The sequence below is a fragment of the Microcebus murinus genome, chromosome 5, assembly GCF_040939455.1.
Source record: "Microcebus murinus isolate Inina chromosome 5, M.murinus_Inina_mat1.0, whole genome shotgun sequence".
NCBI lineage: Eukaryota > Metazoa > Chordata > Mammalia > Primates > Cheirogaleidae > Microcebus > Microcebus murinus.
The window spans coordinates 89,341,237-89,358,463 of NC_134108.1; the positions used below are offsets into that span (position 1 = coordinate 89,341,237).

The 17,227-nt window shown below is 33.5% G+C and overlaps 1 protein-coding gene across 3 annotated transcripts in view; it reads right to left on the reverse strand.

Moving 5' to 3' along the window:
• Positions 1–17,227, reverse strand: part of ZNF451 (zinc finger protein 451) — a 72,802-nt gene that overhangs the window by 17,291 nt on the left and 38,284 nt on the right. For all 3 annotated transcript variants that reach the window (XM_076003254.1, XM_076003255.1, XM_012751355.3), the window contains 5 exons: positions 16,635–16,785; positions 15,331–15,457; positions 8,036–8,189; positions 7,401–7,548; positions 1,733–3,339 (listed from right to left, as the gene is read on the reverse strand). In XM_076003254.1, coding sequence (XP_075859369.1) covers positions 1,733–3,339; positions 7,401–7,548; positions 8,036–8,189; positions 15,331–15,457; positions 16,635–16,785 — 2,187 coding nt within the window. The remainder of the gene's footprint in view (positions 1–1,732; positions 3,340–7,400; positions 7,549–8,035; positions 8,190–15,330; positions 15,458–16,634; positions 16,786–17,227) is intronic.

A 17,227-nucleotide genomic window follows, 5' to 3' on the forward strand; every position in this document is an offset into this window, starting at 1 on the left:
CCATTGATCCTAAGGCTTTTTTAGTAACAGGGTCTTGCTCTCTCACCCAGGTTAGAGAATAGTGGCCTTCAAACCCCTGGGCTCAAGTGATCTTCCTGTCCTAATATCCAGAGTAGCTGGGTCTGTAGGCATCCAGCACCACGCCCAGATAATGTTTTTTATTTTTTGTAGAGATGGGGTTTCAATATGGTGTTCAGGCTAGTCTCGAACTCCTGGTCTCAAGCAATCTTCCTGGTTTGCCCTCCCAAAGTGCAGGGATTATGGGCATGAACCACTATCACTGGTTCTAAGCCTCTTTAGAAGTCATTTATGAAAGGAATTTTTTAAAAAATTAATGTACTGGAAGAATTAGAAGACCAAATTTTACGGCTAAATAACCAAGAGCTTGCACCATCCATATGAAATTTCAAGGTTACCCATTAAGAACCTTCTTGAGATCAGAATTTGGTTCTTCTCCTAATCTAGACCGATTTATTAGTAGCCCTCAGGCTCCATGATTAAACATCCTAGAGAGCACCTCGCACCATAAATATATCTTTCATCTTCACCCATTCTTCAACTCTCTTTACCCTACCCTTTACTTTGTTTCATACGTTTTCACTTTGACAAGACCTTAAAGTTTCCAGTGATAGCAAACATTCAAGTGTTATATTATTGTTTTAAATGAATAACTTCTCCTCTGCCTAATAGTGATTCCCTCAAACATATCCAAACTACCTACCTACTACCTCTCTACATGTTCAATAATTCTAGATTTAGATACTACAGTCATCTTTCATCAAACATAGACTAACATAAATTCCCCCAAAGTAATCAGAAGAACAAAAGAAAAGCATAAAATAAAACGGTGTAACCACTATTTCACTGTTTGGAGTAGAGTTGATAGTCCATAATTTAATCATTTCTCACTTAAAACATGCCATAACCAAGGGTGATGTTGAGATCTACATATGGTATAAAGTGAGCTGGTAAAAATTCAATGTTTCATTAAAATATTTTACTAGCTAAAAATTTCACATATTCCCATTGTCTCCACACTATACTGTATAACTCACCAAGAGTTAATATTTATTTAAAAGAATATAGACTTAAAATTATACTCTAAAAAATTATATTTCCAAACAAAATGAAAACATACCACTCTACCATATGGAACAAGGAAAGTCCAGAATAAACACAAACAGGGGAATTCATACCACAATTTTCCTTCTAATTTCTTGCCACAAATTTTAACTCTATTTCTACGTTATTTTAACTATATGTTAAAGCTTCATTTCTAAGTAAATCATAACAAAAATATATAAATGGTGAAATGACCTTTAATTTCTTATACTAAAGAATGAGTCCGAATAGAAAACAACAAAATTCATTTATCTTTTTAGTGAACTTAAATATATGAAAAATCTAAATGACAGTAAGGTCCATGATAAACTTTCAAACTGACTATCAATTTCCTTCATCTTCAAAATCCACACATCTTTTGTAAAAGAAAAAAAATGATATCCTAAATATGTATTATTTCGAGCCAATATATCCTTTGTTCCCTTAAGTTTAAAAAGTGTATAAATGAAGTAATAAGAATACAAATCCCTAAAAAATCTACGCTGTAGTAATTAACTAACATGTCATCCTGTTGCTTCAAAATTGAATTATTAATTTTTATAAAAATGGTGGGTACATTATAAGTTTCTATATTATTATGTCAAATTTGCACAGAGTTGTAAAGCCATACCTGTATTCTGACAGCTTAGGTCATTCTCAGCTCCTTTCTCCATGTCTGAATTTTTCGGATAGCTTACTGACGGTTTCAGTTTTCTCTCTGTATGTGAGGCACTGGCAGTAAACTTGAAAGGGCTTGATTTTTCAGATCCAAAATGAGCCACACTGGGTTTCTGTAAGAAGCAATGTTTTCTATGGAAGTGCTGCTGTGCACTCCCAGGATCATGAAACGCTTTTGTGCAGGTGCCACACTTGATTACATACTTCTGCTCCTCCTCATCACTCTTTTCTTCTCTGTGCACTTGATGAATATGGATGTTCATGTCGGCTAAATTCTGTGCTGTTGCTGAACACAAATTGCAACGAAACCATAGTTTCCCTTTCTCCAGCATGATTTGGAGACATCTACTATAATCTTCCTTTCGGTTGACCTTACAGATGTAACTCTCACGGCAACCACAGGTTAACTGATTGCTGGTCTCTATTACTGGAAAATCATCCTCAGTTTTAATTGAAGTTTCAGTTTTTTCTGACACAAACACATAATCTATGCTGTGGTGCTCCTTATAATGATTCAAAAATGCTTCTTCCGTATTAAAGATAAGATCACAAAGCCCACAGAAGTATTTAATCTTTATCTCATTGTCATGCTCATCTTGGCAATGGCGATGTAATGTTTCTATCTTATGAAAAGTTTTTCTGCAATGGGCACAACTGTATCTATGAAACCTGTGACTTGCCAAAGACTTGCAGTGCTGTTTTACACATTCTTGGGAATCAAACATGTCTTCACAAATTCGGCACTGCCATTTGCCCCTTGGAGGATTGTTTGCCAGGGAATGATCAGTAATAGCAATAGCTGAAGAAGGCGTGTTAGCAGTCAAATTACTCACCAGAGTTGTAGACGATGATGGCAAAGTTTCACCTTCTACCTCATCCATCTCATAAAAATATCTGTGTCCATTATGAAATTCAGTCACATGAGCCATGATAGTATCTTTCCTCGTTAACTCCTTTTTGCATGTCCGACACCAGAAAAGAAAGTTATTTAAATGTGCCCCTCCATGAATCCGGCTCATGTGTAAACGAATTACCCCTGAATCTTCACACACCTTTCCACAGACCACACACTTGTAACACATAGTGTTTGCCAAAAAAACATGCTTTTCTACGGCATCTTCACTTGGGAATCGTTGATTGCATTCACAAAACCAGGTTTTAACCATTGGTTTTTCTTTCTGGACACAAACTACACCTTCATGGCTTTTATCTTCTAAATTCAGCTTCTTTTTTGGAATGGCACTGCAATCCTGAGAGCTAGATTCTTTAATAGACATAGTTCTTTTAAGTGATGAAAATTTTGATTGGTCTGACAATAAATGCAAGTCAGAAGGATGTTTGTTCCCTTCGCTGATGTGGCAATAAAGTAAGACTGATTCTTCCATTGAGTTAATGACTCGGACTTTGTGTCCTGAATTCTGCTTGTGATTTTGGGTGCTGGTTTCATCCACAAAGACTTGGTTGCAATTAGGACAATAACCTCTTAATAAGAATTTCTCTGCAACCTGGATAATGCTCTTCTCAGCTACAGCTACAGGACCAGCATTTCGACAACGAACTCTAAATTGGATTAAAAAACCTGTTTCATAAATACTGTCCAAATAAACCATCACTGTATTTTATTGCAGGAATTATATAATAACCAAGTATAAATAAGCACTAAAAGATAGTTTTCAATAAATATGCACATGACATGATATCTATCATCTCAAAATACCTGAGTATTTATTATTTACATTTTGTCTTTTAACCAAAATACAAAAAAAGTAAAACTAGATTGAAAAGATTTTTCTTTACTTCAGGCAAATTTTACAAAACTAAAATCTGTATCAAATGCACTGATAGAGGACCTTATCAGACAAGCAAATTATTAGAGTATTAATGGTAATTCTAGACAACCTAGTACCTACTCTTTAAGAACTGATTAATTTTCTGTCAGGAAAATGTCACGTCCATGGTTGCTTTTGCACTAGAGAAGGAGAGTCAATAAAACCACACACTATTCCACAGATTAACCAGAATAAACTGACTTCTCTAGAGAAAACCAAAAAACTGGAACAACTGTGCTTTAACTATCTTCTCTTAATTACCAAACACCAAAGAGGAAAGATGTACTACATTTAATATATTCTAAAAGAGGAAAATTATACAAAATACAGTTTCCAATTATAGTGGAATTAAATTGAAAATGAGAATTAAAAAAAATCTCTAAATGTTTATAAATTAAATCCCTAAATGTAAAATTTCTAAATCTTTAGAAGTTAACATAATGCTAATAAACCTATAGATCAAAGAAGAAATCAAAAGGGAAAAAATAAAGTTTTTATAGAATATTTTTTAAACAGTGTTTTATTGAGACATAATTCACATACCACACAATTCACCCAGTTAGGGTGTATGATTTCAATGTTTTTTCATATATTCAAAGAAATGTGGCCGGGCGCTGTGGCTCACGCCTGTAATCCTAGCTCTTGGGAGGCCGAGGCGGGCGGATTGCTCAAGGTCAGGAGTTCAAAACCAGCCTGAGCAAGAGCGAGACCCCGTCTCTACTATAAATAGAAAGAAATTAATTGGCCAACTGATATATATATAAAAAATTAGCCGGGCATGGTGGCGCATGCCTGTAGTCCCAGCTACTCGGGAGGCTGAGGCAGGAGGATCGCTTGAGCCCAGGAGTTTGAGGTTGCTGTGAGCTAGGCTGACGCCACGGCACTCACTCTAGCCTGGACAACAAAGTGAGACTCTGTCTCAAAAAAAAAAAAAAAAAAAAAGAAATGTGCAACTGTAACTATAGTCAATTTTAGAATTCTGCAATATGTCAAAAAGAAACCCCATATCCTTTAGCTATCACCTCCCATTTCCCCTATACTCCCAATCCCAAGCAACCACAGAGCTCTAAACAACTACTTTCTGTCTCTACAGAGTTCCCTATTCTAGAATTTCATATGAATGGAACCATATAATAAGTGGACATTTTGTTACTGGCTGATTTCACTTGGCATCATATTTTCAATATTCATCAGGTTTGTAGCATATATTAGTATTTCATTCCTTTTCATGGCCAAATAATATTGCATTATATGGATATAACATATTGTTTAATCCATTTATCAGCTGATGGACATATGAATAATGCTGCTATAAACATACATACAAGTCTTGTGTGGACTTATGTTTTCATTTCTCTTAACTGTATACAAGGAGTAGAACTTTCTGGGTCACATGGTAACTCTGTGTTAAATTATTTGAGGAATTAAAAAGATAAAATATTTTTAACTGAATAAAAATGAAAATGCAGCTTATCAAAATCTGTGAGATGCAGGTAAAGCAGTACTTAGACGGAAAATTTATATTTTTAAATGTTTATATTGCAAATGAAGATTCAAAGTCAGTCTAAGCTTCCACTGTAAGCTAGAAAAAGATAAGCAAATTACAGTCAAAATATAAAGAGCAGAAATTAATGAAAAAGAAAATGGGCAACAACAGAGAATCAAACATTGGTTGTTTTAAAAGTCAACAGAAATTTGAGATAGATTATAGAAATAAACATAAAAACTAAAAAAATCAAAGCTAAATTTTAAAAAATGAAATAACGTAATCTTGAAGCAAGAACAGGCAAAGGTTTTTGAGGCAGGACATAGCATAATCATGAAAAAAGAATCTCAACTCACTATTATAAAGGCAAACAATCAAATTTTTAAAATAGGCAAAAGCCATGAACAGGCATTTCACAAAGATAAACAAATGGCCAATAATTAGCACACGAAAAAGTACTCAACATTGTTCATCAAGAAAATGCATATAAAAACCACAATGCAACACAAGAATAGGAAAAATGAAAAAGACTTGTGACATCAAATGTTAGCAAGGATGAAGTATAACTAGAACTCTGATACCTTGCTGATAAAAATGTAAACTGGTACAACCACTTTGGAAAAATGTTGAGTGGTTTCTTAAAAAGTTAAATATACACCTACTTTAGAACCAGCAATTCCATTTAGATATTCATCCAAGGGAAATGAAAACATATGTCTACAAAAAGACGTGTACAAAATATTCATAAGAGCTTTCTCACAATAGCTATAAATTTTAAACAACCCAAATGTCCATCAACATGAGAATGGATGAACAAATTGTGCTAGAGTCATACAACAGAATACTACTTATGCTTAAAAAGGAACAATGTACTCAACAATAAATCTCACAGATATTATGACAAACTTAATTCCATTAACATGATTCCATTTACGTGAAAGTTCTCAAAGTGATAAAACTGATGTAAGGTGTAAAAAAATACAGAATAGAGATTGCCTGTGGGTGAGGGGGTGGGAAATGACCAGGAAGGGACACAATGAGCAATATGTATCAGGCTAAGAGTGTGGGTTGAATAAGTATATCCACTTGTCAAAACTATAGAAGTTAATCTGTAGACGTCAATGAACTTAAATTTTATCTCAAAACCAAAAAACTTTTAAAAATAATTAAAGAGAGAAGTGTATATACAGAAGTACAAATAAAACAAGTATGGGGGTGCTGATAATTATTAAAGCTGGGTGATGGGTAAATGGGTGTTCATTATACTACTCTGTTTAGTTCTATAGTTGAAATTTTTCATAATAAAAAATAAAAATAAAAGGCAGAACCAGAATTTGAATTCATGAAACATAAGTCAGCATCGGGACTGTTAACCATTATATTCTACTGCCTCAGTTTTATTGAGAACTATTTTAATTTGAAGGTTTGTGAAAACAACTCTTCCACTTAAACAAATCCAATTGTGTCACTTCGTAGAAAACAAACTTTTAATGTATGTTAAAGAAAAACAAGGGATCTAAGAAACACAGCATCTAAATGCAAACTATAGATTTGTTTATTATGATTCCAATCAACCAACTTTTAACAATTTCATGAGATAATCAGAAAATATGATAACTGACTTGAGTCAACTGATGGTATTAAGAAACTATTCATTTTTTAAAGGTGTGATAATGGTATTACAGTTACATTTTTTTTTAAAAAGAAGAGTCCTTATCATTTACAGTACATACTGAAGTATTTATAGATGAAATAATATGATGTCTAGGATTTCCTTCAAAATAACTTGTGAGAGTAGGAATATAAATGAAACATGACTGTCATGTGTTAACTACTGAAGCTGGGTGAAAAGTACTCCAGGGCTCATTATACTATTCTCCCTACTTTCCTATATTGCTTAAAATTTTCCATTGTAAAGACGTAGAAAAAAAAATCTTGATTACTTGACAAATTTGGCCTTTCACTGAGATTTAATCTTTCACACGTATATGATACTTTCCATTCTGGTTGATTTAAAACTAAGGTTCTATTTTAGCCCTCTCCTCCCCTACTCACAATCACAGAACACACATAGGAAAAAACTTAGAACTGTTAGATTGTCTTACATAGACAGCATTATCAATATATTCACTTTTTCCACACCTGTAACTTTTATCATTATGCTAAATTTGGTTAATTTCTAGGCAAATTTATATTCTCTTTTTAAAAGGAGAGAAACATGAATTAGAAAAGTATCTGTTATATCCTCTCACTAGTAGACAGCTCATTAGGATTGTTTCACAGCCCAAGACTAGACCTGTACAAACCTGAAATGGGCAGTGAGCTCCATGTGGGAACGCAGTGTCTGGTGGCAGGCCACACACTTAACTTGAAATGGAACATCTTTGCATAGAGAGATCAAAAGTTTCTTTGCAAAAGATGGAAATGATATAGGATGTGCTGTTCCCTTGTCATCTGAAAGACAAAATAAACTATAACTTGCAAAGTTATCTGAGTACAGAGTGACCCAACCTTTCTCCCCTTTGTCTTTCACAACACCAACTGGTGTAAGTAAAAGAAGATAGCTATTTATGTAATAAAAATCTAAGGGTAGCCACTTTCTAGTCTTAAATACAAAGGATGCCTTACACTCAAATTAAAATTTGAGTCTTAAATGCAGAGAAACACCCAACTTGCTAAATATCATAGATATAACAAAAACATTATCTTGAATAAATGTCTCCTTCCCAAGTTTCTCTTCACTCCTCAAAGTAATCTTTACTCATAGGTACAAATAAATATTGACAATCTTTTAAAAAATAAGAATTGAGATAACAATCTTTCACTTCCATGGTTCTAAAACTAATATGAGGATAAGTAACCTCAAGAATGATCTACTAAGTATGGTAAATCAGCAAAGATTAAAGTAGTAATAATTTTCAGAAGAGGAGTATTAACATACCACCCAGTTTAAAACTCTGATGGAAATGATTCTTTCCAGACATATGCTTCAAACACTCATCCTTGCTGCTAAAAAGAAGGAAGCAATTTGGACACGCAAAACATTGAATAATCTGAGGAAGAAGGTTGTTGTTATGTCCATCATCTGTGGTTTCCTAAAATATAAGGCAAAGCTGTATTATAGATGACTAAAATCAATACTACTTAAAGTCAACTTCAAAGTTTCCTATTATTTATTTAGAATATCCTGTATCAATTTTTAACATGAAAACTTTTCTATCCTAATGTGAATTACAGAAGTTTTATCATAAACAAGGTCCCATATATAAAATTTTTAGTTTTCCTTAAAAATAAATTATAGCTCTTTCTGTAATAAATATACAAGTACATTTGCTTTCTATATATTTTTCATTTTTTACATACACATTCATATGTAATATTATATAAGTGCATAAATGTAGTGACACCACATATACTTTTTCTAATGTTTTGCTTTGTTCACTCTACCCTGTAACCATTGTTTACAATATAAGTATTCTCCAATACATTTCTCCATGCCTTAATCATTTACAAAGATATATAGAAATAAACATATAAGGGGAATGCCATTGTTTTATCAAATACTATCATCTTAAAGACTCTTTTGCCTATAAGTTTTCTCACTCCCTAATATACAATGAAAATGAAAACCCTAAAAACCAGTTAGTATGGTTCTAATTCTAAATCCCTAAAAATCAACTGATACAGTTTAATGGATGCAAACTATGCCATAGTGCGAATCTATTCAATTTAGTCAACCATTCATTTCTAAAATTTTTTTAGTTTTGGGTTTTTTTCCTCCCTAAAAACAATGATGATGTAAGCATCCTTGAATATATATCCTTACTTATATAGGTGATTTTTTTCCCTCATTATCAAGAGTGGCTTTATAGGGTTAAAGGGTACACACATTTGAAGATTAAAAGATACTGCATGATTACTTTTCAAAAAAGCTCTACCAATTCACATATCCTATAGCACTGAATGAGCCTGGCAACAATAGATTTTATGGATCTTTTTCATTTTTGCTAGTCTGACAATGATACTCATTTTTACTCTAACGTCATTTCCTGTCTATGAGTTTGAGCATTTATTTATACATTTGTTCTTCTGTTGGATGTGCTCTTCTGTGAATTTCTTATTCATATCTTTTAGCTTTATTTTTCAATTGTTTTGCTCTCTCCCTTTCTGGTCAATTTGCCCTTTGTTATCAAAATTAATTATTTGTCTCATCCTCCATTTTGCAAATATTTTTCTAAACATCTATTAATTTTTTTCAATTGTTTTGCTCTCTCCTCTTCTGGTCAATCAGTCCTTTATTATCAAAATTAATTATTTGTCTCATCCTCCATTTTGCAAATATTTTTCTAAACATCTATTAATTTTGTGTATGATCACTTTTAAAATTTTGATATACTCAAGTAAGCATGTCTTTTCTAGCACCTAGGCTTCCAAACCTGGTTAAGAGGCACTTCTATTCTAACATTGGAAATTTTAAAAAGTGTATATTTATTTATTTATTTATTTTTTTTTTTTTTGAGACAGAGTCTCGCTTTGTTGCCCAGGCTAGAGTGAGTGCCGTGGCGTCAGCCTAGCTCACAGCAACCTCAAACTCCTGGGCTCAAGCGATCCTTCTGTCTCAGCCTCCCAAGTAGCTGGGACTACAGGCATGAGCCACCATGCCCGGCTAATTTTTTCTATATATATGTTAGTTGGCCAATTAGTTTCTTTCTATTTATAGTAGAGACGGGGTCTCGCTCTTGCTCAGGCTGGTTTCGAACTCCTGACCTCGAGCAATCCGCCCGCCTCGGCCTCCCAGAGAGCTAGGATTACAGGCGTGAGCCACCGCGCCCAGCCTAAAAAGTGTATATTTATATATGCATATATGTGTGTGCTTGTTATAAATATAATGTAACTTCTTGTTAAAGATCTTTAGGGCAATAGCCTTAAAATTCTATTGTGCCATCTTAAATTTACTACTCTTAATGTGAATAATATCAGAACAGTCTATGTAGTACTTATGAGATACAAGAGAAAATAGACAGAAAATTTACATTTATATTGAGCACAGGTCAAGTACCATACTAGGGTTCTGAATGTTTATCCATTTAATCCTTTTAACAAATCCATGAGGTACTATTTTCATTATTAACAACTGAGAAAAGTTGAAATTGACCAACTTACCACCCTCCCCCCTCAAATAAGTTGTACCCCTAGAAAGGATAATCCTAGCATTCAAATCCAGCTTTATATCTTGGTTATGAATTCTATGCTCTTTTCACTACTCCCTCCTCCCCAATCCTGTTTTAATTTGAGAGCCTCACATAAGAAATAACCACCAGGAGTATAATTTGCATTCCAATTAGAAGGTTCTAAATGATAAGAACAATAAAGACTTTTACTAACCACCAATTTATACAAGTTTCTCCTACTTGAAGAACCCTAAACAAGTAAATAAAATCATTTTTAGTTTAATTGTGAATTATAAATGGATTCAACATAAAGCTTGTTTAAATGATTTTCTCGATAAAACCAAAATGTGATTCTACATAAAATTTTGTTAGAACATACTTATTATAAAACTATGACACATTTGCAAATACCTTCTACAAACTGGGGGAAGGAATGAGAAATAGGATAACTGGTAAATTGTTCAATTCCTTTTTACTGTATTTCTGGTTACATTAAAATAAAATCCATCATTATAAATTTTTATATCAAAAAAAGTAGACCACAGTAAGATACCACTTTACATCTACTAGGATGGCTAAATTAAAAAAGACAGGTAATAATAATTGTTGACAAGGATGTGGAGAAATTGAAACCTGCATACGTACTGGTGGGAAAGGAAAATGGTACAGTGTTGGAAAACAGTTTGGCAGTTCTCCAAAAAATTAAAGAGTTAACATATGACAGAACAATTTAACTCATTAGAGAAGTTAAAACATGTTTCCACAAAAAGACTTGGATATTTGTTTATAGAAGCACTGTTCGTAACAGCCAAAAAGTAGAAACAACTCAAATGTCCATCAACTGATGAACTAATAAATAAAATTTGGAATACACTCATACAGTGAAATATTATTTGGCAATAAAAAGGAATGAAGTACTGATACATGATAAAACCTTGGCTATAACTTGGAAACATTATAGCAAGGGAAAGAATCTAGTCACAAGGACCACATATTGTTTGATTCCATTTATATGAAATGTCCAGAAGAGAGAAATCCACTGACAAAGTATTAATAGTTTAGTGGTTGCCTAGGGATGGGGAAAACAGGCAAGCAAAGGAGGAAAATCACCTTAGATGATATAATGCCCTTAGAAACACAATAAAGAGTGGACGCCCTATTGACCCACAAAAGACACTTGAGGCACAAAAAAGCTTACAGTATATCCCACCACCACCATCATACAAAAGGGAAAAAAGCAGGAAGCTATCTGGTGATATAATACCCACTGGATGGCTTTAATGTCAAAAGTCACTAGAAATTCGCTACTCAAAGTGTGACTCAATGACCAGCAGCAATGGCATCGCCTAGAAACTTTCTAGAAATATGAATCTAAGACCCTACCCCAGGCCTACTGAGTTAGAATCATTTTAACAAAATTTCCAAGTGATTCATGTGCACATTAAAGTTTGAGAAGGTCTAGTCTAGAGGAAAGATATTTGAGATAAAAGAAAAAGGGGAGGGAAGCAAGGAAAACAATGCAAATTGGGAATCATTTGACTTTCTTTCTTCAGAGCATGCCACGTTTACAAAACAGGATAGCTATGAAAAACATGAGCCTTATACAATCTTCTAGCGACCTCTTCTGGTTGATGTAAGAGAGGCCAATTAAAACCTAAGGCATACTAGTTTCCTTTGAGTCCTTGTGAAAGACATGCCAAAAAATAGGCAATTATTGAGGGCTGTGGGTCAGGCTCAAAGTGCTAAAGTATTACATTTCTCTTAACAACTTTGTATGTAAGTATAACCATACCATTTTAGAGATGAAGAAACTAAGCTCACAGGTTCAGTAACTTGCCAAGAACATGTAGCTAATAAAAATAACAGTGGAAGGAACCCAGATCTATCTAACACCAAAGCCTTTGCTCTTTCTATTTTACCATACTGCTTCTCGAAAGGCTGAATGTCATAAATATACTTCCTAGATATAAGGCAAAAAATGGGGCAAAACTGTATGGAATACGTGATTCCCAGAAAAAAGAAAATGAACAAATTAATGAAACAGGAAAAAACAAACGAAAGAATCCATTTTGAGGTTAAATAATCTATTCAAATTTACTAAAGAAAAAAGATAAATTTGCTGATTATAATAGAGAAAACACTTAGAACATGGAATAGGGAAACATGACCTGAAAACTCTAGTTCTGAAAAATGTAGAATATTAGTAATCTATTGCAAACACTAAAAAAAGTAGAATGTAGTTCCCTTGTACCCTTTTTTCCTTTTCTCCCTAAACCTTCCATTTGTCATGGCAATAGTTAATCCTATCATTTTTCTTCAATATGTCTTTTGGTTTCACTAAATGCTATTACCCAAGTCAAACACTTCTCTCATCTCAAAGCATTTTTACTACAAAAGTCACCTAAACTTGTCTCTTTGCCCACATCTTTGAATCCACTCTGAAAACTACTGTCATTCTAATACCACTCAGTCTTTTTTGTGTCCCTAAAAAAAACAGAAGGAATTGGGTTCTATATTTAGAAGTCCTACCTCTAAAGGTATATAATAGATTACTTTCATCATGTCACTGTTCTATAATAGTTCTCTCTTGCCAATATCAAGTTCAAGATCTTGTGCCTTTAAAATCAGGTTATTATTTTACTATTTTACTATTATAAAATCAGGTTATTATCTGTGTTGGGAATCCCTAAGACTCCCCTCAGGTACATTGGTTTGCTAAGTGGACTCACAAGACACTGCATATTGTTGTACTCATAGCCATGACTTACTACAGTGAAAGGATACAAACCAAAATCAGTAAAAGGAAAAAGCACAAGAGGCTAAGTCAAAAGGAAACCAGGTGAAAGATTCCAAGAAACCATTCCCAGAGGAGTCACACAGAACACATTTAATTTCTCTAGCAATGAGTTAAGATAACACATGTCAACTACTGCCTACTAGGGAAGCTTAGTAGAGACTCAGTGTCCAGGGTTTTCAGAGAGAGCTGGTTTTATAGGCAGACTCTGCCTAGCATGTAAGAAAATTCCAGACTCCCATAAGGAAAGCTGGGTTCAGCATAAACCATATTGTTCATACAGTAAGCCACTCATGTCAAGAGAATGGATGAAACTCTCCCGAGTTCCCAGATACCAGCCAAGAGCCAACATTGCAAGCCCTTGTTATGTTAACTGCTTTCTGCACACTACCTATTTCTATAGTCACTATTCTATTTAGTCTCTTCAACCTCACCAGAATTCCATCACTTTTACTTTCTATTTCTCTAAATATAATCTGGAGGACCTCTGCTCTTCCATAATGCTTTACTAAATTCTCCAACTGATACTTCTCTCCTTTCTCTGAACTCCTATTTCACTTACGTTGTAGCATTAAGTCTTGTTCATTCTAGAGCACAAGCTCCCTGTGTGTAAGAACTTAAGCTGATTTCTCTTCTACTACAGTGCCTAGTCAGTGTTTTACAAGATGCAGGCTCTCAAAAACTAATAACTGAGTGTGTAACAAAACCTGCTCAAAGATGCACATCTGTTCTGGGAATGTTCTCTAGTGCCAGGATAGAGGATAGAAGGACTATAGAATTCAATCAGATATAGTAGTAATGCAAGCTTTAATTCTCTGCTATGACCCTACATGGAATTCAAGCTGTTCTGTTTATTACTTTTCAAGTATATTTTTATATACTTTAAAGTATATACTTTTAAGTAGATTTTTATATACTTTATATACTTTAAAAATATATCTATATTTTTGATACAATTTCTAAAAATTCAAATTTTAAAAAAAAAACCCCACTGACCTCTAGACTTACTTTACTATTTAAAATTTCTAATATTTACTCAGTAAATACATCATATATGGATCTTCTCATAGGTTTTTAGCTACCAGTATATTTAATGTGGTATTGTTTTTAATAGAAAAAAATTAAACAATATATCCAAGAGGAAATTAAATGAACTATATTTATATAGAAGAATACTATTCATTGATTTAAAATATAGAAATGTATCATTGATTCAACAAATATTTAAGCATTTATGTTTGCAACAAACTACTGTTTTTAATTACAAAACAATTTAGATACCTTATGTAAAAATATTTATCTACATATGGAAAAACAGTAAAAACATATATACATTAAAAGTGGTTATCTCTGTGAGTCCAAGGATGATTTCTTACTTTTTCTGGTTAATATTTAAAAATTTTTCTACAATGAATACATAACACTTTTACAATGTGAGTCATTAAAGATATCTACTATCAAATATGGCAAAAATTCATTAGAGTGCTACATTACATGGATTTACATATCCATGGATCAACTCATGTCCTCTGAGATTTAATAAGAGAAGCAGCTTTTTAAATATTAGTTCTATTTCTTAATACTAGCATTAATAAAGGAGTTGTTATTTACTACATGTTCCAACATTTTAACAAGCAATGAAAGGTAGTGGACTTAAGAACAGGTTTTTAGGCAGGGCACTATGGCTCACGCCTGATCCTAGCACTCTGGGAGGCCAAGGCAGGAGGATCACTTAAGGTGAGGAGTTCAACACTAGCCCGGGCAAGGGCGAGACCTAGTCCCTACTAAAAACAGAAAAAATTAGCCAGGTGTGGTGGTGCACACCTGTAGTCCCAGCTACTTGGGAGGCTGAGACAGAAGAATCACTTGAGGCCAGGAGTTTGAGGTTGTAGTGAGCTAGGCTGATGCCACTGTACTCTAGCTGGGAGCAACAGAACGAGACTCTGCCTCAAAAAAAAAAAGAGAATAGGTTTTTAGTTCTCATCTAACTAGCTCACAAAGCATCTACAGTAAAGTAATTTAACTTTCATGGAGCAACTCCATGAAAGGATTTTGATAATAATCTCTAGGACTGCTAGCTTTCAGCCATCAAGTTTACCCATGAACAATAATTCAATGGCCCAAATCATTTTATTTCAATAGACAATCACAATTTTGATCCTTATGTGTATCACTGGTGATTGCAACTTTAAGAGCAGCATGAAAAAACCTACACACCCAACTCTATGACTATCTAGAAAAAAATACTCTTAACTTAGGACATGCTCTTACCTTAGCAAAAAGGTGGTCCTTATATTGCTGTTGAGTAACAAATTTTTTATAACATACTACACAAGCAAAGGAACTGAAGAAAGGTCCACGTAGTGTAATTGTTGGATCACATGGAGAGTGATCAAACCTACTCAGCAAGAGAAAGGTAACATTAGAAAAATTTACATTCCAGGGGACAAACTATGTTGTTTCACTTGTGAAGCTAAACACATATACACACATTAAGAACTCTACACTTTTCTACTCAAAAATTAAATAATGCTTTTCATATTCAAGAAATATCAAATGGCTCCCATATGCCAGGTAATCCCCTCAGAAAGTGACCAAAAGTTAAGCTCAAGATTTCATAAAAATTACTCAAGATCCAACAAAATGGATTTAGGTATTTCTTGCCAAACTGGTGAGCTTCCAGTTGGAAAATTATAATTTTACTTCTTGCCTTAGTTACTGTAAGACTCATAAATAAATTTAAATGAACCACTGCAATAATAATCTCTCATGTTAAGATTTCTGGCACGCCTCTATTTCCTATAAATGGCTTTTAAATCCTTTTAATTTTCCTTTTAACCATTTAACATATTTGCATCATTTTAAACTGCTTGGAAGACAATAGACATAGTATGCTACCCATTTATTTACAGAATGCTGCAACTCCCTCTAGAGGTCTCTCTTGGTAAGGTAAGGAATAAGAGTGAAACATCTGGAAAACACAATGGTTTAGAGTACCAAACTCTCATGTTTTCATCTTTCAGCGGTTATTATAAAGGGAGACTGTGGGGAAAGAATGTTTAATACCTCTAATATCACCTTCTTTTGATATCTACTTTCTCAAGCTCTACTATTAAAAACTCAATAAATTGATAAAATGGGTTTCATAAATATTTCATTATTATTAATTTTGCTTACACTGATTTGCCTTAAGCATTTATTTTGTAATGTCATATTAGCTTTCTTCAGACTAGACCAAATATCTGTTAAGTGCTCTGTGTCTCTTGAAATTTACATTTATGGGCTACATTTCTCTAAAACTGATCCAACTGCATTTCAATGTCAAAAATCTGTTCAGAATTTTGTTAAGACATATTAGGGGAAAACACATATTTAAAAACTATACTCACAAAGAAGACAGAATATCACTAGAAAAATCTGACTTCACCAAGCCTTTTAGGAAACTTTAGAAATGTAAATTAGAAATAATTATATCATAATGGCAAAAAACAATGAGCTTGGAATATAAAGCTATAGTTATAATGGCAGAGATATGTCACACTTTTAGCATCCACTATTCTGAATATCCTACTTACCTTTTCAAATGTCCTAAGAGAAGGTGCCCGTTATCAAATTCCTTGTTACAATGCATTATGGGACATAAAATTGGTTTCCCCGACACACGCATTTGGCCTCCTCTTCGTAAGGGACTTTTTGTTCCAGAATTAATTGTGCCTGTTTTGAGTCCTGCATCATCAGAATATACATTCTTAAGTTTTTATTTCAGATACTTATCCTTTGGACTGGTGATCAAAATTATAATAAAGCAATGAAAATTATGATTCAGCATCAACTGGGTGAGCCTAATTATAATCGTTTACAACCTCTCTTATAAATGATATAATAACTTTAGTTGTGACCAAAAAACCCCTTAACATCTCCAAGCAGCATTGTCTTGAGGAAAAAAACCCCATTTCCTTAAGTTCAACAGCTAAGAAATGTTAAAGATGAAATGCATTAGAAAGTCAAGCCCCTACTCTGTTCATTTCATTTATATAAATTGGCAAAGATCTTTTCTTCTAATTCTTGGTTTCTCTTTTAACCATCTTAAATGCATTATAAGGTTTAGTTATATTATAGAGCTGTGGTCCCCAACCCCCAGACAGGGACCGGTACCAGTCCTAGCCTG